The following is a 22,222-nucleotide window of genomic DNA, read 5'->3' on the forward strand; positions in this document are numbered from 1 at the left end:
TCAGTGATTAAAAACACTTTTGCAAGCCTGATGACCTGAGTTAGATCCCAGAACACACTACAGCAATGACAGAACCAACTTTCAGAAATTGTTCTCCTATATTTGTGCCTGTGTACTTACAGGAGATGATGTTGGTTCCATCCATGATATGACACTTGAGTGGAGTGTTGGTCACCAATATCTTTCTTCACGGTTCTCCTCTGATAACCATAAACCTGCAGTTGGTACTTACCACCCCAAGGCTGGAGATCGGTTAAGGGCATGGCACACACTTAGTGAAGCAGTCTACAACCCCTAAAGTGCCATTGTTAAAAGTGTTCTTTATCAGAAATTAATTAAGCTGGGTTCCAAAAATCTATTGCTACCCCTGCTCACAACTTCATGTGAGTTTTCTGTTTGTGTTGTATAACCCATTGAGTCAGTTTAGTGCTGTCTGCATGCATATAGACAACTTACTAGTGGCCATATTCCAGAAGAGAAATGACTCCTCTCTCTGCAGCCACCAGTTGCCAATCGTGCAGCAGCTTCATTTAGCTTCCGGAGTCCCTCCTTCATCCATGTTTGAGTTTCCATGTGTAACATCTTGTGCAGGTCTCATGCAGGTGCCTCAGTATGTGACTGCAGCGGTGTCAGGTGACAGCATTCCCAGTGCTCTTCCTATCATCCACCTCTTGGAGTGTCTCCCTCTTCTTCCATAACATTTCCCAAGCCTTGCTGAAGTTGATATCAATGTCTCATTTGGGGCTGAACATGTACAGTCATGTATACTTGACACTTTTAACAGTTATTAAGTCCTTACCTTGATTGCTGCTCACTGCTAAAAGACCAAGGTTAAAAACAGCACTCATTTATAAACAAAATATTAGGAGGTAGATTCTATTTACTAAATAGAGATTTCTATTTACTAAAGTTGGTCCTGCACTAGGACCTACTTCAACATGTCTTCACCAGCCATGGGTTTGTGTTTAGGGTTACAGTACCAGGCATGATGTCCCTCCTGTGGAGCAGGCTTCACATCCAATTAGAATGTAGTTAGTTACCCCATAATCATGGCACTGTTGCATCAGTGGGTACATTTTGCATGGCAGGTCTTTGTTGTGGCATTCAGGGTATACTGCTGGGTAATGAATGAATGATTTTTCTTCTCTGCAGACTGTTCAGTTCCTTTTGTATGCTGAAAACTCGTCAGCAGGGAGAAAGATTCCAGATCAGTTCTAACACAGTCTCTGTGTCCTACAACCAAATGGTGTATGTTGCATATTCAGTTAGTAGGATGTTACCCTCTAGTTAGAGTGGATAGCCAATGACTAGCATGTGCTGTTTTGGGACCTTTCTAACAGTAACAACTTTCTAGTAGTTATCCCATGGCTGGCACAGGATTTTTGGTGTTTGTAATAACCCATGTTTTCTGAAGGGAGTATTGTTCTCCCATGCAGATAGCCCTCTGTTCAAATTCCTTCTGTTTTTACATTGTATGTTGTAGCTAATTTGCAAAGCAGTTGATTTCCATAATAATTTTCATACACCTTTAATTTGGTTGCTCCACCCTCCACCCTTTGTTTTCCTCAAGCCTCCTCCTCTCTTTCCTCCCCTTTCACATCCATCATGTATGTTCTAGTATCTCATTCCCCCAATTTTCTTACTGTTTAGATTATTCTCTTTTTTTCTGTATAGGAAATGAGATTTATTTATTTTCTATAAGTGTATATTACTTTGAACATTTTTTCCAGACAATTGTAGATGATTTGCATTTCTGGGAAGTTAGATCAGGTAAAATGAGTTAATGATTTTTTATAAGATAAAACATATGCATTCAATTCCGTTCAGTAAGAAATTATTTTTATACTTTCCTAGTCCTACCGGAGACGGTCCTCGGTGTTTGCTGGAAAGCAGGGGTTTATTGCCCTTAGAGATCTGTTCCGGTGGGCTGAAAGGTACAGATTGGCTGAGCAGACTGAGGAGGACTATGATTGGCTACAACATTTAGCCAATGATGGTATGTTTTAATACATAAAATTATACCAGATGTTTTATTAAAACAAATGCTTTCTAAATTCTGTGTGGTATGTTCATTTTCTCGCTTGTTCTAGAAGCAGCCTTTCTCTCCCAACTCTAACTGGTCTTGTGAACAGTTGTCAGTCTGGCAGACCTCTGCTTCTTTTGGGTCTCATGGTTTTGACTGGCTCTTGCTTCTTCAGCTTCCTGACCCAGTGGCAGCAGTGGGTAACAGTCACTCTTACTTCATGTCTCAACATTCTTCACTACCAACTGCTAACGTGTCCCTTGATTTCCACCTCCAGGTTTCATGCTTCTGTCAGGCAGAGTCAGGAAGCAGGAGGAAGCTGATGTGATTCAAGAAGTCCTTGAAAAACATTTCAAGAAAAAATTGTGTCCTCAGTCTCTTTTTTCCAAAGAAAATGTTCTAAAGTTACTGGGTGAGTAGACTCAAACACCATAGGAACATGAATCATGTTGTGCTCATTAGAGCCTACAGTTTTATTCTGCTTTGTTAGGTAAATCGTCTACCCAGACAAGTGTGTTGGACTCTAAGTTCAGCCATGTAGTGTGGACTGAAAGCATGCGGAGACTGGCAGTGCTGGTGGGCAGGGCGCTGGAATTCGGTGAACCGGTGCTGCTGGTTGGAGACACTGGGTAAGCTCTGAAACTGTAGCTCAATGAGAAGTCCCACTTTTCTGTCAGTGTGATGGGGATACACCTATAGGGGTGGGTGAAGCACTTAGAGGAGTTTCTCTTCTCTTTCTCTTGTTGTCTGTTTTTCTTTCCCCTCCCTCCCTTTCTTTCAAAGCAAGATCTGTTATTTCTTTACCTTCATACTGAAAAAGCTATTCAATAGGTGTGGAGAGAAATTGCTGGTGTTTCTTGCAGAATTCATAATGATTATTTCTTCCTCTCCATTGATTGCTGTTGAAAGAATTCAAAGAATGAAATGTGTGTAGCTGATGACCTTTTGGACAAACCATCTGAGAGGTGCTGCTGCTGTACAGAGAAACACATAAACCTGAGTTGCAGGCTCCTGAGTTGGATTAGGCTTGTAACGAGGTCCGAGTGTGGCTCATCTCTTACTAATGCAGTGTCTCTGACTATGTATTTGGAATACATGCTGCTGCTTAATCTGGTGTATATTTCTAATAGGTGTGGAAAAACTACTGTCTGCCAAATGTTTTCAGCCTTGGCAAATCAGAAACTATACTCAGTCAACTGCCATTTAAACATGGAGACATCGGACTTCCTGGGTGGTTTAAGACCAGTGAGACAAAAGCCAAATGACAAGGTTGGTTTAGATACAGGGTATCTCCAGATTTTGGTCACTTTCTTCGACCCTTGCTTCTTGAGGATTATGTGTTTCACCTCGGGCATCTAGTTCTGTGTGTGTTTAATTCACCCTGCTGCTTCTCCAAATCCTAGGAAGACCTGGACACAAGACTCTTCGAGTGGCATGATGGGCCACTGGTTCTGGCTATGAAGGAGGACAGCTTTTTCCTCTTAGATGAGATCTCCTTGGCTGATGACTCTGTCCTAGAAAGACTGAACAGGTGACATAAATGGGGCTTGTCTTTGCTGATAAATTTGTTGGCCTGGTTATGGCCTTGTATGTTTATTGATACCCATGTTTGGCACATAGAAATGAGGGAATGTCAAAAGAGTTGCTGTGCTCAGGGTGTGCAGGGCTCAGGTGGTTTTGTTTGTCGTTTTATGTTTTTTACTTTTCAATAATCAGAAACAATTGATGTGGGATGATAGAGCTGAAAGCAAATTATATGCTTACACTTTATTACTTAATATTTTAAATAAAGCCAGAATTAGAATTCTAAATTTGATAACTTTAAGGCATTTCCACAACCTCAGACCGATTAGTTCTTATACAGTGATTTCCATTCTTCTCCTTTATTGAAGGATTGTGTAATAAAAATGTGCCTTGTTTATAACTACAGTTTAGTCTTTAGTGAGCATCCTGAGATTTTTCAGTAACCAAAGTCTTGTAATAGGATCTTTCCTATAAAGTTTATTCTGGATTGTACCTACTACTCCAGGCAAGCCCTGCTTAGCATTTCGTCTATAGCTTTAACTTTTCTGAGTCTTCCCTGTGAATGTTCTCTTACTGTCTGTGTTAATGGTTGCTGTATTTGACTGTGTTCTTGCCTGTGAACATGGGCATGTATGGAAACCTGAGGTCAGCATTTGGGTGTCTCCCTCAGTTGCTTTTCACTTTATTCTTTTAGGCAGTCTTTCTTTGAGCCTGGAGCTCAACAATTTGACTATTCTTTGCCAGCAAGTTCCACGAATCCAAACTCATTTCTCCGTATTTGTACAGTAAGCCCTGTATCAAATGAGCTATTTCCCTACCCTGTTGAAGTAAAAACTGCAAGTTTGGACGTTACTGGCATCGGTCTGGCACCAGTCCCCTTGCCTCGGTTTCCTGAGTGCTGGGATTCCCAGTATGGGCCACCATACCCACACAGCACTGCACTGGCACAGTGTATATCATCTGTGTGCAGCACTGGGCTATAGCACTTTGCTCACCCCTTCACTGTTTGTTGGTATTTTTGTTATTTCCACTTGGGGGGGGGTATTATAAATGGTGTGACAGTGAACCACTGCATTTCAGACACCTACTGCCATGATACTGCATTGCTAAGGCAATGTAAAAGAAGAAATTGATTTGTAAGAATGTCGACATCCACAAAATATGGTTCACATATGCCTTTTCTAATTTTTCTTCCCCATATTTTCTTGTAGTGTCCTTGAAGTGGAAAAGTGTCTGGTATTGGCTGAGAAGGGCAGCCCAGAAAGCAAGGACAATGAAGTAGAGCTCCTGACGGCGGGGAAACATTTCCGCATCTTAGCAACCATGAATCCCGGGGGCGACTTTGGTAAAAAAGAGGTAAAATTGCTTCCTAGAAAAAATTTGGGTTTATTTTGGGGGGGGGGAGGGGCAGATATGGACATACATAAATGTAGTATGTTGTAATACATTTGAATTGTATTATGGTTAACAATTCAGTGATAGATTATAAACCCATAAAGTATATCTATAATTATAATCATTATTATTTTAAAAACATGAACATTTCTATATTTGATATTTCGTTCTGTCCACCCAAGCTTTCACGAATCTCTGATCTGTTCCTGTGAGCTGCTCCCATCATATCTGACACTAAGCTGCATTGGCTCTTACCTTGCTTTGAGACTTTGCATGTGTGTTTGTGTTTGAGACAAAGTCTGTGTGTAAGCAAGCCTCCTAGGAATGCAAGTGTTTGTCAGCATGCCCATTGAGAGCTTTACTTTCTTAACTGCTAGCGTGGGCACATCTGTGATCTCAAGGTGTAAGTAGATGACACGGCAGTTTTTGCCATGGAGGTGCATGCTAAATGCTGGAATCGCAGCATTGGGAAGATAGAAGGACTACAACAAGCTAATGTGGCCGCCTAGTTTTGTAGCCAAAACATGTTTATTCTCTTACAAGTTATGTGAATCCACCATCATTGTGAGTAAAATTATTTTCTTCCAGAGGTTGGGCTTATAATCAGGCAACAACCAGTAATCCTGTGTTTTGAAAAAAAGCTCAGGGAGCCATGTGATGAGAAGGGCAGCGTTGTGTGCCTGGTTAGGTATGATAAGCAGTTAGAACTCTTTCCTAACTTGTCGGATGCCTAAAACTTGAACACGGTATTTTCGCAGTAGCAAAAGAGAAAAATAGTCACTGTACTTTTAAGATTGTTTACGTTCACTCATACACATAATGAAAACACTTACACATGGTTGCACATACCACAAATAAATGTTTAAAATGAAAACAACAATGTTTGATAGCTGAACACACTTAGAACATTCTTTCAAGTGTAGTATGCTGGGTTAAGAACCTTAAGCCCCACTTGGTTAACACTGAGTCACTACTTGGCTTGACCAGCATCACTACTTCCCTGTAGCATCACTGCTGTACTGGAGCTTGTCACCACATAAAGAAGTGTGTCAGTGCGGGCTGCACTTCCAGAGGTCCTGAGTTCAGTTCCCAGCAATCACATGGTGGCTCACAACCACCTGTAATGGGATCAGATGCCCTCTTCTGATGTGTCTGAAGACAGCAACAGTGTACTCATATAAAATAAATCTCTTTTTACAAAAATTGTGTCAGTGAATGTGGAGATCATAAAAAAACTTGACAACATTAAGAGGTTTCTGAATATGTAAAGACCAAAAATTAATTCAAAGTGTGTTATGACCCAAAGTATTCTGGCCACTCTTGTCATCTCGCCTCTGCTGCCGCTTCCCTGAAGCCTTTGTTCTGATTACATGACTGCATGCATGCTTTGTCCTGTGAGTGAGTGCCAGTGAAGAGTGCCCGGAACACCTTTGCTCACATTTAAGACCATTGTGTGCTGTGAACTGCCCTCTCATGCTTTGACTGCATATGCAAATTGTGGGAACCTTATACATTATGGAAAGTAATCCACATTCTCAAACACAAAATAACAGCACAAACATTGTGTTATCTGACTGCCAGGCTAGCTCGCACTTTACGTAAGATAAAGTGGTTATCTTTTACATGAGGGAAAGCTGCCTTTTGCTTTTTCCTATCTAATAAAGAAAGGGAGATAAGCTCCTAATAGCTCAAGTACTTAAGGGGTTGGTCATCCTGAGAGGCAGTGTGTATATGAGAAACACGAGCCGAGGTGAGCTGCTCCTTGATATGAGTAATAGGCCAGGTAGACGAAAGTCACTGAAAAGTTGATGACAAATAATGATGCCCCTATAGCACTGTAGACATACATTATCAGTGGTTCTGATGACATGGGACAATAGAATGTAGATGGTACAGCAGCTGTAGGATTACAGGAGCTAAACAAGTTTTTGCTGCGTGTGAGGTGAGATGTACATGCCAACTTTGAGCCATGCAAATGCCATTCTCCTTTTACTCAGGACAACACTTTTGTAGGGGCAGAGAGTTGTTTGTGTAACTGCATAGAAAGTAAAGGGATGAATTTATGCTTAGAGGTAGAAGTCACATTTGACACAGTCCTGGAATCCTGTCATAGCTACCACTTCCTTCCTGAGGTCCTGATGCTCTGCATAACATCAGTAAATGGGCCATGCAACATCTGTGAGGGTCCTAGCCTTCAGTAAATTGTATCTGCTAGCAGAGGGAATAAGCAAGACATCTAGTGTTGCTAGAGTCACTGCAAACGTTCCTTTCAGGTTTTAATTCACACTAGCCATTGTGTTCCTTACAGCTGTCTCCTGCCTTACGAAACCGATTTACAGAAATATGGTGCCCTCAAAGCACAAAACGTGAGGACTTAATTCAGATAGTCAATCATAATCTTCGTCCAGGATTGTCTCTAGCCGGAGTGGGTCAGAAAGGTGAGTGGTGCTGGTTGGAAGGGCTGTTGTTTTAGGGAAAAGTAATTGTGTGTATAGTCAGTGTGTAATAAAATGAAAAAGATAGAAGCAGGAACAAAATAGATCTGTGGTAAATACAGCATTTGCCTCTTATCTTCTGAAAGTATCTTTTCACGTTTTTTTTCTTTCTGTTTTTATAGGTTGTTTGTATTTGTATGTGTGTGAATATTTTACATGTATGTGGAGGCAGACTAAAGTCAGGAACTCTGATTCTACCTTATTCATTGAGCCAGGGTCTTTTCCTCAACTCCAGAACACAGCAATATGGTCATTGCTAGGTAGCTTGCTATGGAAAGTCTCCTTTGTCTTCTGAAACTGGGATTATAAGAAGGACAGCTGCCTACCCAGCATTTCCATGGGTGCCAAGGACCTAAACATCAGTCCTTATTAGCTCTGGCTGGCAAGCACTGAAACCTCTGAGCCAAATCCCTAGCCCTTTTAATTTACAACTTGACAGGCTTGTATGTTTCATAAATGAATCTTTTACTCTGTTCTCAATTTTCCATCTTACTATAAAAATCCTTCAAGCAAAAGGAAATCAGAATAATACTTTAAAACTCCTTTTTCTTTCTTTTTTTAAAGATTTGTTTGTTTAATGTATATGAGTGCACTGTAACTGTCTTCAGACACAACAGAAGAGAGCACCACGTCCCGTTACAGATAGTTGTGAGTCACCATATGGTTGCTAGGGATTGAACTCAGGACCTCCACAATAGCAGTCAGTGCTCTTTAAACACTGAACCAACTCTCCAGTCCTTGTTTGGTTTTTCAAGACAGCCCTGGCTGTTCTGCAATGCACTCTGTAGATCTAGATGGCCTTGAACTCAGTGAACTTGTCAGTTCTTAAAACATCAAGCCTAACCATGTTTTAAAACCTTGCATTGATTTAATAATACAGGTTTTATTGTAGACACCAAGTGGACTAAATCGAGACTCTAGATTTGGTTCTAAATGCATACATACGTACATACATACATACAGTTCTTTGCAGACCTGCTTTCTTAATAGAAAAAGGAAGGATATGTGATTCTTTGGGATTGTGCCCTATGGACATATTGTTCCACTTTTAAAACATATCCTGAAAGATGGTTGTGAAACTGGGCAGGATGTTAGAATGACCTCCACATTACCTGCTCTCACCTTGCTGTTTCAGGAAGAGCTGACACTCGAGTTACCCAATAGAGGTATGCTTTTTTTAAAGACAAGAGCCATGGAGCGTGGACACAGTAAGACAGACATGCACAATTCCATCTGGCAGTGGACCAGAGATACAGTGTAAAATCCTTGGCTAGGTAGCCCAGGCCAGCTTCACACTCATGGTTCTTCTGCCTCCGTCTTTGAAACACTGATCATATTCCACTATTCCTGGCCTATTCCCCATTTTCACATGTTTACTGTTCATTGCACAAGTTTCATAGAGTTCTCTACATTTCATTCACGATGCCCTGGATCTTTAAATATGTACTGTTTAAGCATGTTCTTTGTTTTCAATTTTTTCATGATACAAAATTTTTATAAGTACAGCCATTCGTTTTAAATCTTGAGACAGTTTTGTGTGAAGCCTCACTCCATTTGTCAAATGAATTAATAACTAGATTAGAAAGACACAGAGTGAAATGAAAGAACTGAACTAATGCCACCAAAACAGTAGTACTACTCATTTCAGTAGAAAGAATGCTGCCAGATTCTCTTAGGTCATGGTGAGCTTTATAAATTGGAAATACTTGTAACTCCCGCCACAGTTTGCTCTTTATTGCTGTGATAAACACTATAATGAGGAGCAACTGGAGAAAGAAGGACCTTATCTGGCTCATCCCTCTACATCACAGTGCATCATGTAGATAAGCCAGGCAGGAACTCTAGGAACTTTGAGGTGGGTACCTATGCAGATGACATAGGGTGATAGAGAGGAACGTGCCTACTGGTTTGTTCCTTGTGGCTTATTCAGCCTATCCCCTTACACACTAGAGGGATGGCCTGACTCTCGCCTGGCCCTCCCACAGAAATCAAGAAAGTGATTAGTAGGCTTACACACAGGCCAGTTGATGCGGGGCAGTTGAGACTCCCTTTTTAAAAATGACTCCTGCCTGTGTTGCTGAGGAGAAAAGAGGGGGATGGGGGGACCAACCAGCACATCTTTCCTAGCAGTAGTACCGAGGAGCAGGTCAGTTCTTTCCCCAAGCAGTTCCTTGTTTTCTTGGGGCAGGAGTGCTTATTTACAAGAAAAATCAATGTAGCTGTCTTGTGTTTTCATGATGCTGCTGTGGTGTGACTTCACATTTACATGTTTAGGGGCAGGGTGAGTTGTCGTCTAAGTTGTCAGCTCTCGGTATATAGTGGGCTTGAGCCGTAGAGTTGCCCTCCTGCCGCAGCCCCGCTCAGGCTAGAGTTAAATTGTGTGTGCCCTTTCAACTGCCTTATAAATGCGTGTTTCCTGTGTTTTCAGGCCAGCTTCTTAGTCTTGGGTTTTATGTAGTTTAATGGACACAGCATTTTTTAATATATATAAACTGAGAAATAAAGAGACCTCGCCTCCTCACTGTCTAGCTTGTTTCATAGAGACAGTTTCTTTTTGCTTTATTTTAAGGAGCTGACATAGCTGAGGTGATGCTGGATTTCATTACCTGGCTGACCCGCCAGGAGTTTGGACGGAAGTGTGTTGTCAGTATCAGAGATATTCTGTCTTGGGTTAACTTCATGAACTCAATGGCAGAGGACGCTGCTGTGAAAAGGCCAGAGGCCATCTCTACTGTGACGTCTTTTGTCCATGCCGCATGCCTGGTGTACATAGATGGGATAGGTTCAGGTATGTTTCCTCTTGGGGACAGTTGGCTTAACAGACAGAGGAAAGTTGGAATAGGAAGCAAAACCAGAACCAGATCATATATTTTCAGAATCATTTTAAGTGTATACTTTAACACTCTTCATGCTTTTAAAAAACTTGCACCCCCCCCCTTTTATTTTTTTTTTTTTTTTTGAGACAGGGTTTCTCTGTGTAGCCCTGGCTGTCCTGGAACTCGAGCTGTAGACCAGGCTGGCCTCAAACTCAGAAATCCGCCTGCCTCTGCCTCCCGAGTGCTGGGACTAAAGGCGTGCGCCACCACTGCCTGGCTAAGTTGGCACTTTTTAAAGGTAGACTAGGTCCTAAATAAAGTAAAGGGGTCAGCCAGTGAGATAGATGAGAGTGGAAAGGCATTTGTCACCAGGATTGATTTGATTCCTGAAACCCACATTATAGGAGGAAAGAACTGCATCTCACAAGTTGTCCTCTGACCTCCATTCATGAGTGGGGCACATATTTACACCCTCCTGCCTGGCACTAAACATACATGGAAATAAAGGAGCTGAGTCTCCAGATGAGCTTGTGCTGGGTCCACGGCAGGCAGTCCATCCTCGAAGACGCTGCTTTATTGGTGGTGGAGAGCTTGGAGAGACTGTTGGATGTACATTCTTCCCGTCTTCCTCAGGGCTGTTTACTTTGTAGCTGTATTCAGCCTGTAGTTGTGCTCAGGCCCTTTTCCTCAGCACAGGTTTGAGCTCTTGCTAACCACAGTGGGTTTGATGGTGCTAACTCCCTTATGATCCAATTCTCCTGTATAGGGGTTACGTCGTCTGGATTTGGTACAGCCCTCTTGGCTCGAGAAGAATGTCTGAAGTTTCTAATAAAGAAACTTTCCAAGGTAGTCCGACTAACACAACGGCAGAAAGATGAGTTGAAGATTTATGATAGACTCAAACACAGGGAATTCACGAGCATAGATGACTTTTGGGGAGTTCATCCGTTCTTTATACCAAGAGGTAAGCGTAGTTTAAAATAAATGAATATTCCCCTCCTGTAGCTTATAAAAGTATTTCTGTTATGACTTAGTTTTGTGTGTGGTGCTCAGGGTTATTTTTCTGTAAACCCACTAAGGCTAGCAAGCCCATAAACAAGCCCTGATGTTTTATAATACATCTTAACTATAAATCCGATTCTAGTTTTTACAAAAACAGGTTTGTGAACAATTACGAGCTGGTAGTTCTTCTGTCTTCCTCTCAGTGGCAGCTGCGGTATAGCCTGGCTCTATAGACTCAGAAAGTGTCTGTTTATAGAGTTAGGTAAACGGTTCAGTGATGACTGATGGGTCAAAGACAGTAGACCCCATTTCTGGTCCTGCCTCTCCTGCTCATTAAATTGCCTCTGACAAATATTTTTTAATTTGTGGTACTGGGATTGAAGTCAGGGCCTCTGGCCTGATTACACATCTCTTGCAGCACTCTTAATTCTTAAGTCTGTTGGTCCTATGTCAGGGTCTTCTCTGAGCACATGAAGCAGTGACAGTCAGGGAAGTATCTACTCATAAACATTAGTTCTGCTAAGGTTGTGTCTGCAGAGAGACCTATATTTGTGGTGGTTTGTACTAGACACAATTGAGAAAGTATGTTATGGGTTTCAACATTTCTGTAACACATTTTATAGATGCAAAAGCTGCAGAGTTCAGAAAGGGGATAAATAATGTTCATCCCAGCAGTACTCAATTGATGGTGACTTACACTCTCTGACTTTGTTCTTCTTTTCTTAAGGACCTGTCCCGGATGGCCACAATACTGCTGACTATGCACTCACTGCAGGCACCACAGCTATGAATGCCCAGAGGCTCTTAAGAGCTGCTAAACTGAACAAACCCATTCTCCTGGAGGGTTCACCCGGTGTTGGCAAAACAAGTTTGGTGGCTGCCTTAGCAAAGGCTTCTGGAAATACCCTGGTTCGAATCAATTTGTCAGAGCAGACGGTAAGCTTAGGTGTCCTAAAACGCACGAGATGAAGAAAGGGAAGATTGTCTGCTTATACCGTTTCCTGAGGAGAACTCATGACTGTCAGCACCAAAAGCATGTCCTGTGGTGGTAGCTCAGAAGCATCCAAACTAAGTCTTCTGCATTCCTCACAGTGGGCACCTGCAGGAGTCTTCCTTTCATTTAGATGTTTTGATTCTAACTTTCTTTGACAAAGGACTCCTCATTTTATTGTGTAATGTATCATTTTAATTTATTTTTCTTTCTCAGAAACCTTAGAAGTAAAGTAACTTTTAAAAAAGTCTCATTAAATGTGGGACAGAAATGAAAAAAAGATAGGGGTTTGGAAGCAAGGCCTAGGCATCGTTCTGCTTTGCTCGTGCTTCTCCTGGGGCTCACCAAGGCATCCCCAAAAATCATCTGGGCATCTACGGAGGGAGGGAGGCTGCTGTCAGCGGCATTCTTAGCAGAATTTGGGGTGGGGGGATGTGCTTGTGCTTCTGCTAGAGAGTGTCAAGAACGTTTGGGATTCGATTTCCATCACTCCAGAAAAAACATGAGGGGGAGAAGTATTGTGTGAGGTCTACCCAGGCATTTATCATTTCAGATTTAGGGTTTTAAGTTCTAGGGGATCTGTTTGTCTCTGGTGTGTGTGTGTGTGTGTGTGTGTGTGTGTGTGTGTGTGTGTGTGTGTGTGTGTGTTTTGTTTTTTGGTAATGATATGGACTTTGTTACAGGACATCACTGATCTGTTTGGAGCCGATCTACCTGTTGAGGGTGGCAGAGGTGGAGAGTTTGCCTGGTGTGATGGCCCCTTGCTGGCGGCTTTGAAAGCCGGCCACTGGGTTGTGTTGGATGAGGTGAGCATTAGTGCCGGGATGGGATCACAGGTCGGTGAGAAGGCAGACCTGACCAGGCATGTTAGTGGAGGAACTCACGGCAAGGACAGACAAGACTGATTAAAAAGGTCCTTTACTTTATTGCCAGTCAGCAGTTTCACTTGGCAGAGTGTGCGTAGAGAAGGGTACTTCATGGTGTATTCCCTAGTCCACTGTCATTCCTTCACTGGAATCTATTTCAGATTGAAAAATTATACCTTGGGACTGGAGAGATGACTCAGCAATTAAACGCACTGGCTGCTCTTCCAGAGGTCTTAAGTTCAATTCCCAGCAGCCACATGGTGGATCAGTCACAACTATCTGTAATGGGATCTGATTAATTCAGAAAGTGGCTGGAAGGATCAACGATGAAAGTGCTGAACAGTGGAAATGATGTGGATGACAGCTTTACTGACACAGACCCCTCCCCTGGTGCTGGATGACACAGAGGGTTCTATGAGCATCAGCCAACTGTATTGCTGTCTGCTGCTCAGAGCAGATACCATGATAGATTTCCCCTGGTTCTAGTCGGGGGCCAACTCAGTATCTATTACACAGCAAAAGAGAAAGCTTAGCTTTGCACTAAAGGCCAAAGTGGCTGTATATGAGCTTGCATCGAGGGATTGCAGGGCATTCTGGGCTTGAATACCAACTTACAGCAGCTATCTATTTGGAGGATTCAAAAAAGATAGGACTTTGCTGTGCTTATAGAAGTGTGATGAGGTTCTGGTATAATTGACTCGGATGATTGCATTTTATTGACTTGCAGTCTTCCATTTGATTGGTTTGGTTTTTTTTTTTTTACTTTTCAGTATATATAATGAACATTAATCTCTTATATTCATGAGCTCCGCTCTTTCTATTAGCTCTTTCTATTCTTTAAGTCCTCGACCACAAAACTGTTGGTAGAAGTTAACTGTCGAATTCGCGCATGTTATTAGTGAACAGTGTAAGTTATCGTTCCCATGATTAATTGTGTGCAAAGCTTTTTTAAAAATTTATCTGTAGTTTTCCTTATTTTACTTAGAAACTTATACAAGGGGTTAGATAGGTGGTTTGTTGGTTCTGAATACTTGTTGCTCTTTCAGAGTACTGCTGTTCAGTTTCTAGTCTTCATATTAGTGGTTCATGGTCATCTATCTATAACTTCATTTTCTAGGGATCTGAGAGCTTCTTCAGACTTCAGCAGGCACCAGGCACTTAGGTCACACACACACACACACACACACACACACACATACATACATGTTAGCAAACACTAATCCCCTAAAATAAAACAGATAAGTCTTTAAAAAAAAAAAAGCAACACCCCATATAGAGGCCCTAATTGATGGATATTTATACTGTTATTTATGTGCACTTTACATTTATATATGAAATTAAGCTTATACAGACCCGAATCTTTTAAAATATGTGAGAAATAAAATTTGAGTTTCTCTGACTTCAAGAAAACCTATTTTACTTTATTACCCATAATTATTTTGTCTTTTGTTCTAGTTGTATAGTGAAATAATGAAAGGAATATTTTCTTTTTCTCTCCCAAATAGCTTAACCTGGCTTCTCAGTCCATCCTTGAAGGACTCAATGCTTGTTTTGATCATCGAGGAGAAATCTATGTACCAGAACTAGGCATGAGCTTTCAAGTTCAGCACGAGAAGACCAGGATTTTTGGTTGTCAAAATCCCTTTAGACAAGGAGGTGGGAGGAAGGGCTTGCCTAAGTCTTTCCTTAACAGATTCACTCAGGTAAGATTCCTGCTGCTCTAGAAACCAAGGTCACTGTTAGTATGCCTACTGTATATTTAATACAGGACCTTCTGAACAATCTCCTGAAGTGGAGACCTCCTTCCCTGCCTTTATCCTGTAACTGCTGGGACCTGGACATCTTGGGGGTCTTGTCACTTAGAAGACAGTTTACTGCCTTCTTAAGGACATCATTAACACACTTTGGCGTGGAGGCTGTTACAAAATTTCTTTACGAGTTTTGTAGTGAAAGTAGTGTATTTCAGTTTTTAGAATGTAAGAATAGAAAACTGGTGTAGTAACACATACCTTTAATCTCCACACACAGGAAGCAAAGGCAGGTTGATCTCTTGTGAGTTTGAGGCCATTGTGGTCTGCATAGTGAGTGCCAGGACCCCCAGAGCTATATAGTGAGACCTTGTCTCAAAAAACAAAACAAAATATCAGCAACTGCTATTAATAAAAAGTACAGTATCCCTCCATCTATCATTAACAAAATCAAAAATATGTTAAACCTTTATTTTTGCAAAGGGATATGTATATACATGCTTACTTTAGGTGGTATTTTTCATTTTGGCTAACTTAGAATTTTGAAGTTCTATAGATGTTAGCTCTAATATCCCTGTTCATTGATGATTAACGGTTTTCTGAGTGTCATCTAATATTGTTTGTTGTGCTGGTAAAGTGGCTAACCAGTTGACTGCTCTTGGAGGGGCTCCTGGTTTGATTCCAAGCACAGTTGTTCATGCTCATAACCATCTGTAACTTCCACCCCAGAGGATCTGACGCCCTCCTCTGACCTCATTAGGTATCAGGTACACATGTGATATGCATACATACATGCAGGCAAAATGCTAGCACAGTAAATAATAAAGTAGTTTTTTAAAAGAATGTTTATTATTAAAACTGTCAAATACTTTGATGAATTTGGTAATGATTGTTTTCTTAACTGTCCATCTGAATCTGAAGGTATTTGAAAATTGTACATGCCTCTTTAACTTCCTAGATTTAGCTTGAAAGCCAAGCATGTTATCTGTATTTTGAAAATTCTATAGCATTTCTTCATTGTAAGAAAATTTTAATACTCAATTATTGGTATTTAGTTATTGAGTAGAAATAGCACATAGCAAGGTAGGGTAGTCATTTTCTAGTGTTTTCTAGAACAAAGCCTTGATACTGTGTCTGGATTTTATAGGTCTTTGTGGATCCCCTTACAGTAGTTGACATGGAGTTCATTGCCAGTACCTTGTTCCCAGCCATTGACAAAGATATTGTTAAGAAAATGGTAGCTTTCAATAACCATGTAAGTACCAGTTTGTGTTTCCCTGGCTCCTTGGAACCCGCCTTTCCTCACTGAGTACCGGACTCTTCCAGACTACTGGGCTAACAAAAGAAGATTGATTGCAGAATTCTGTGTGTGTGCTGCGGTTGGCTTCCCTTGGTAGCCATGCCTTTCATACGTTGTAGGGCAGAGCAGCAATGCTCAGGGGCTTCTTGGCCTTTGGAGGTTAGGTTATTAGGAGGAGCTGTTGGATTCAGACCTACGAATTTTCATTAATAGATCCCATATGTAATGTTAGTACAAAGTGCATTTCCTGATAGGATATGCTTTTCACTAAGAATGTTTTATTTCTAGATTGATCATGAAGTGACTGTTGAGAAGAAATGGGGACAAAAAGGAGGGCCCTGGGAATTCAACCTCCGAGACCTTTTCCGCTGGTGTCAGTTGATACTGGTTGACCAGTCTCCTGGCTGCTATGATCCTGGTCAGCATGTGTTTCTAGTTTATGGTGAACGAATGAGAACCAGGGAGGACAAAGAGAAAGTGAGTCTCCTACTTGTTCGTTTATCACTCTTTGTAAAAAGCAATTCCCTCTTAATGTATCAAGAATCGTCTCACAAAAACACCAATACTCTTGGAAATTCAGAAGTCGCTAGAACGGATGAAGCATCGTTTTATCCTAGCAGTTTTGAATCTTGATAATTTGCTCCATAGGCACAAACCTTAAACCAAAATTGCCAGAACTTCCTTGGTTTTAATGTATTTTCTCTAGAAAGAATGGGTAGAAGTATGAAAGAGAAGATACTTTGTATCTAAGTGAGATAAGACTACATATTTATAAAAAGAATATGACACTAGAGTTTGTAGTTTACAGTTATGTCATGTGTACTTCTGTTTTCTAAGGGATGTTTCTGTGTTGCCCAAGGTTGATCAAAAATGTCTGGGTTCATGTAATCTTCCTACTTCGGCCTCCTCTGCCAAGTTTACAGGCATGCTCCACTGTCCCTTGTTCTTCTGTATTTGAGTTTGTGGTAAACACTTAATCATTAAAACTCAAAACAGGTGTGGGTAGGAAGGGCCATCATGACCTTTGCAAAAAGGAGCCATGTGTCATTCACAGAGTCTTGTAGGTATAGAGCCTTTGATAGGGTGAGCCCGTTTAGGTACAGTATGCTTTACTGGCTGTTCTATTCTACTAAATCTCACCAATTTAAGTTAATTATGGATGGGAGAAATGGTTCAGTGGCTAAGAGTGCTTTGAGTGATAGTGAGTTATATATTGTCTCTATCAGGAATTAGGAAAGGAGGTAAGCTTTGGTGTGAACTGTCTGCCAAGCTCCTGGAACTGCAGACATGACAGCAATACCTTGTTCATGCCTCTTAAGATTTCACATACATAATTGTGCAGCGACTGAATTTTCCTTAACTTTTATTTTCTGACTTGTATATAAAACTATAAGAATATTGATGCTTTTCAACTTGATAAAATTTTGGGGGTGATTCTAACTTTTCCTCTTTATGAAGTTGAAATAATAGTTATTCTTCAGCTCTAAAGGGCAGAAATAGTCCCTGCCTGTTTCTAATGCAGTTCTCTGGCTGCTACATTCTTCCTCATAATGTTTAGGTTAGCACTGATACGTTGATGACATGAAAGCAAATGTCTTATCTCAAGATTTGCTGTAGTGCCCATGGCTTCACTTTAACTTATTTTATAATTTTACTGTAATTGCAAGTAATTTGAGGTCATGTAACACTATATAATTTTAATTTTTTTGTGTATGGATGCTTTGCCTGCATGTACGTCTGCATCATGTGCATGTCTGGTGCCCATCAAGGCTAGAGGAGAGGGCATTGGATCCCCGTCACTGAAGGTTCAGACAGTGATGAGCCGCCCTGTGGCTACTGTAACTCAAACTGGGTTCTTCTTTAAGAGCAACCAGTGTTCTTAATCACTGAGCCATCTCTCCAGCCATGTTGCTTTGTTACTTTGGTTGTTAATACAGTTTATGCTTTTTGTTTTGGGTTTTAACATTAGGTAGGTCTTGATGTAACCGAGGCTGTACTAGCACTGACTAGCAGCCAATACTTGCCACTAACTTGTGTTCTTCCTGCCTTACCCTTCCAGTACCTTGATTTTATGTATATGCTACAATGCCCAGCCTTACCCTGTGATGTTTCTAAGAGAAAACTCAAAGGAATAGGAAATATTTCTAGTATTGTCTTCAATGTAGTGACTTGTTGCTCTGCTTATTTTCCAGGACCATCTATTTCTACATCATGTAAGAATTCATAATGATTTTATATTCTCAATGAATTATCTCCCTCTAGGTTGTCACTATATTTAAGGATGTGTTTGCTTCCAATTCCATGCCATATATAGGAACTAGACAATTTCATATCACTCCCTATGATATTCAGGTAAACAGACTGGAATAATCCTTTTCCCTATGACAATTTTCCATGGCTTCTATATCACTACATATGACTTCTATGTTTTCTTCAGATTGGCTACTCAGTCCTTTCTCGCAGCAGCTATGTTCCTCACCCATCCCGACGGCCCCTGTCACTCCTGCACCAATCATTCCAGTCTCTGGAACCCATCATGAAGTGTGTGCAGATGAATTGGATGGTCATCCTTGTGGGGCCAGCCTCTGTGGGAAAGACCAGCCTGATCCAGCTTCTGGCACACCTTACTGGCCACACCTTAAAGATCATGGCTATGAATAGTGCAATGGATACTACTGAGCTTCTAGGCGGATTTGAGCAGGTACCTTCTTATACTTTGACTTGTAGTCTGGCTATGGGGGCTTTTGTATTGGTGGTGACTACTTGCAACAGTATCCTTTCACCTTAGCCAATGACTTTTGATGTGCTCTGTAAATTTCAGGTTGATATTATCCGACCTTGGAGGCTACTACTTGAGAAGGTAGAGCGTACTGTCAGGGTCCTGCTAAGGGATAGTCTTCTTATCAATTCTGTTGACACGGAAGTAGTATTGCAAGCCTGGAGCCATTTTCTTCTGACATATAAACCTAAATGTCTTGGTGAAGATGGTAAAGGTGTCACTATAGAGATTGTCAACAAACTGGAAGCAGTATTGCTGCTTATGCAGCGACTCAATAATAAAATCAACTCGTACTCCAAAGCAGGTATGTGTATATGCTGTATACGTCATACACTCCGTGTTACTGTATTGTTGTCTGTGGGTAGGGATATATTAGTGAATGTCATGTTGTATTTTTAGTATATGTAGTGATTATTCCTCAAAACTTTAATGTTTACTTCTAAAGTAAAATGCTGAGAAACAGGGTTTCAGATTGATGACACAGAAAAGGCAAATACTGAAATGGCTCCTTACCAAGCTCTGTTGCTCATTGCATGTTTCCCCAGCTACGGGCCAATTTCATCCTAACACTAGAAAGTGCTTTTGTTTTCTTTTAACTCATTTCCTCATGAAATGAGCATTTTCATTTCTGTTTGTCTGAATTTGATTGAATGTTAGACTTGATCTTTGTTAAGTTGTGAAGTACTGCATTGTATGTTATTGATATGTTTGCACTTTTCTTGTTAGGTAGTAAGTTCCCCATGGATTGTTTTAATCTTAACATAAGTTTTAAGCTTTTCAGGTCTGGGGAGGAGGAACGTTTCCTCTGTGACATGGCACTAAAGCATGTGATTTGCTGAAGGTTCTCTTTGGGCTGATGGTAACAGAAGAGGCCCAGGCTTACTCCAGCCATTCCTTTCTGCTTCACCTTTGGGCAGATGACTTTATGGATATGCAGGGTTACTTAGCCACAGGCACATCGGCCTCATTTGGGGCTTTGGGTCCTCTGAGAAGCCCTGCCTTTCAAGTATTCTGCTGTTCTTTCTAGTTGCCCCTTCTGCCTTTCTTCAGTGAGATGCCTGGCTTCTTTGGTTTCCCACCCCTCTTCTGTACTCCCTACAAAAGCAATTGTAGGACTCCATCTTGGTTTTTACCTCTCTGCTCTCAGGTACTCAGTGTGTGCTGCCTCTTATTCTCTTTTTTTTTTTCCCCCATTTTTCAAGTTAAAAATGGGAACTTAGCTATATTCTCATGTGTACGTGATTTATTTATTCTAGTTGGTGCATTAAAATACCAGCCCTGGTATTTTATTTATAAGCTGTAAGCATAGATTAGGCAGGTTGTGAGCTGTTCTCACTTATATCCCAGCCAGATATCTCCTGTTGTTTGTTTCTCACCTGGGTTATTTCTGCTCCATCACCTGGTCCTTGGAGCCCATTTCTCCTGGCCATGTGCTCACGGGCCATCTCTTCTCATGGCAGTCTCCTCTTTCTGTCTCCGTTTTCCTTCTCCCAGGTTACTCCTGAGACCCCTTACTTAATCCTCAAAACCTGCCTTTCTCACTGTCTTTCTCTCTACTGCCTAATCACAGGCTCTAGCCTTCTACTAACCAATTAACTTTAAATTGGGTAACCAGGTTGACATAGCATCACTTGGTATACGTGAGGTTCTTATTGGGGGCAGCATCAGACCAACCCTCAGTACTAATGGCTCAAAGCAAGAATCCAATAATATAATATCATTTCTAACAAAAGACCATGTGAAAAATTCTAGACAAGGGCTGTCAGTGCTACACTAAAGTATTAGTGTGATACATCTATAAATAGATGGATGGATAGGATTTAATGGCATTAATTCTGCTATGCTAGTTTTTCGCTCTTTAATATGAAGTTATAATGGTTGAGAGACATTATTCTTTCAGAGATTTGAAAAATTGAAATACACTAAAATTATTCATCAGAGTTAACTCCGAGTATGTAGCTTTTAAATTGTTAAAGTGTTTGTGCTAAACATAATTTTATTAGCTGTGTCTAACAAGTGTTGGGATTTGTTTGGGGTTATCCTGGCTAGGAGGCTGAAGTGCCAGTGAGTAGTAGATGCTTATTTTTGTCTGTAACGTTACAGATTTTGCCAAACTTGTTGAAGATTTCCGGGCTTTTGGGGTAAAGCTTCTGCAGTCAACCAGTGGCCGGAGTCATGGCAGCTTTGAGTGGGTTGACAGCATGTTAGTTCAGGCCCTAAAGTCTGGCGATTGGCTTCTGATGGACAATGTCAATTTCTGCAAGTAAGAACTATTACATACAATCAGAAATGGGTGTGACTGAAATTTGGCTTGTGTTTGTTAATTGTAAAGACTCACACTGGGGATGTATTTTTAAACTATTGTCTTTCTCACCTGGCGTTGCATCTCCAGCCATTCTTAGACTATCATGTAGTGGACAGACTGAGTTAGCCATTAGTTAACTGAAGTAAAGGCTAACAAAATAGTATTGCTTCCTATTAACATCCTTGCTCTCTTGTTATGGTCATTTTACTTAAATACAAGAGCTGATACAGGCAAACATTAGTAAATACATATGACTAATGACCACAATCCTTATTACTTTCTATCCCACTATGAGGAAATGGACAAGTCAGAAATTGCTATGATAAGAAGCTATTTTTAAGTGGTGACTTCTGTTCTTTCTGTTCTTGGATGTTTCTGGATGTCTCTGTTTGAAATCCAGTTACATTCAAGCACGGTAGTAATTTTGAGAAGGGGGAGCTATGTGTTGCTTCTCCATGTTTCATAGACTGTGTACTTTTATCAAGCGATGTACCTTAGAGAATGGGGATGAGAAAAGGGAGTTGATTCTCGGAAGAAATCAGTATCTCACAGAGCGATCTCTGGAAGGGAGGCGTGAGTCCAGAAGCAAGCGTTGACTTGTGCAAGAGCAGTAGAGTGAAGGCATCATGTCGGCCTGAATAGCATTTGAACTCTCTCTGCAGTCCCTCAGTGCTGGATCGTCTGAATGCCTTACTGGAACCTGGAGGTGTCCTCACAATTAATGAGAAAGGAATGGTAGATGGATCCACTTGCACAGTGACACCAAATCCCAATTTCAGGTACTTCTACCTCTTACATTAATAAAGAATTTGATGGCTTCAGAAACAAAGGCAGACATCAGATGGAACCTCTTTGTAAACTGCACCATGTTCTGAGAAGGCCACTTGATCACTCAGTTAGAGTGTATTAAGGGCCAACTGTTTGCCAGGTACTTACTAGGCTTTGAGGTCAGCAAAATACAAAAAGAAGTGAGGTGCT

The 22,222-nt window shown here is 41.0% G+C and overlaps 1 protein-coding gene across 2 annotated transcripts in view; it reads left to right on the forward strand.

Annotated features, from left to right (window-relative positions):
* The window catches only part of Mdn1 (midasin AAA ATPase 1), a 121,306-nt gene that overhangs the window by 43,717 nt on the left and 55,367 nt on the right, over positions 1–22,222 (forward strand). For both annotated transcript variants that reach the window (XM_029476051.1, XM_029476052.1), the window contains exons 27-45: positions 1,855–1,996; positions 2,301–2,435; positions 2,514–2,652; positions 3,154–3,292; positions 3,427–3,554; positions 4,759–4,903; positions 7,251–7,380; positions 10,007–10,225; positions 11,020–11,217; positions 11,983–12,191; positions 12,930–13,052; positions 14,618–14,815; positions 16,008–16,115; positions 16,449–16,637; positions 18,423–18,512; positions 18,598–18,861; positions 18,982–19,243; positions 21,043–21,202; positions 21,907–22,023. In XM_029476051.1, coding sequence (XP_029331911.1) covers positions 1,855–1,996; positions 2,301–2,435; positions 2,514–2,652; positions 3,154–3,292; positions 3,427–3,554; positions 4,759–4,903; positions 7,251–7,380; positions 10,007–10,225; positions 11,020–11,217; positions 11,983–12,191; positions 12,930–13,052; positions 14,618–14,815; positions 16,008–16,115; positions 16,449–16,637; positions 18,423–18,512; positions 18,598–18,861; positions 18,982–19,243; positions 21,043–21,202; positions 21,907–22,023 — 3,095 coding nt within the window. The remainder of the gene's footprint in view (positions 1–1,854; positions 1,997–2,300; positions 2,436–2,513; positions 2,653–3,153; positions 3,293–3,426; positions 3,555–4,758; positions 4,904–7,250; positions 7,381–10,006; positions 10,226–11,019; positions 11,218–11,982; positions 12,192–12,929; positions 13,053–14,617; positions 14,816–16,007; positions 16,116–16,448; positions 16,638–18,422; positions 18,513–18,597; positions 18,862–18,981; positions 19,244–21,042; positions 21,203–21,906; positions 22,024–22,222) is intronic.

Source organism: Mus caroli, chromosome 4 (assembly GCF_900094665.2).
Source record: "Mus caroli chromosome 4, CAROLI_EIJ_v1.1, whole genome shotgun sequence".
NCBI lineage: Eukaryota > Metazoa > Chordata > Mammalia > Rodentia > Muridae > Mus > Mus caroli.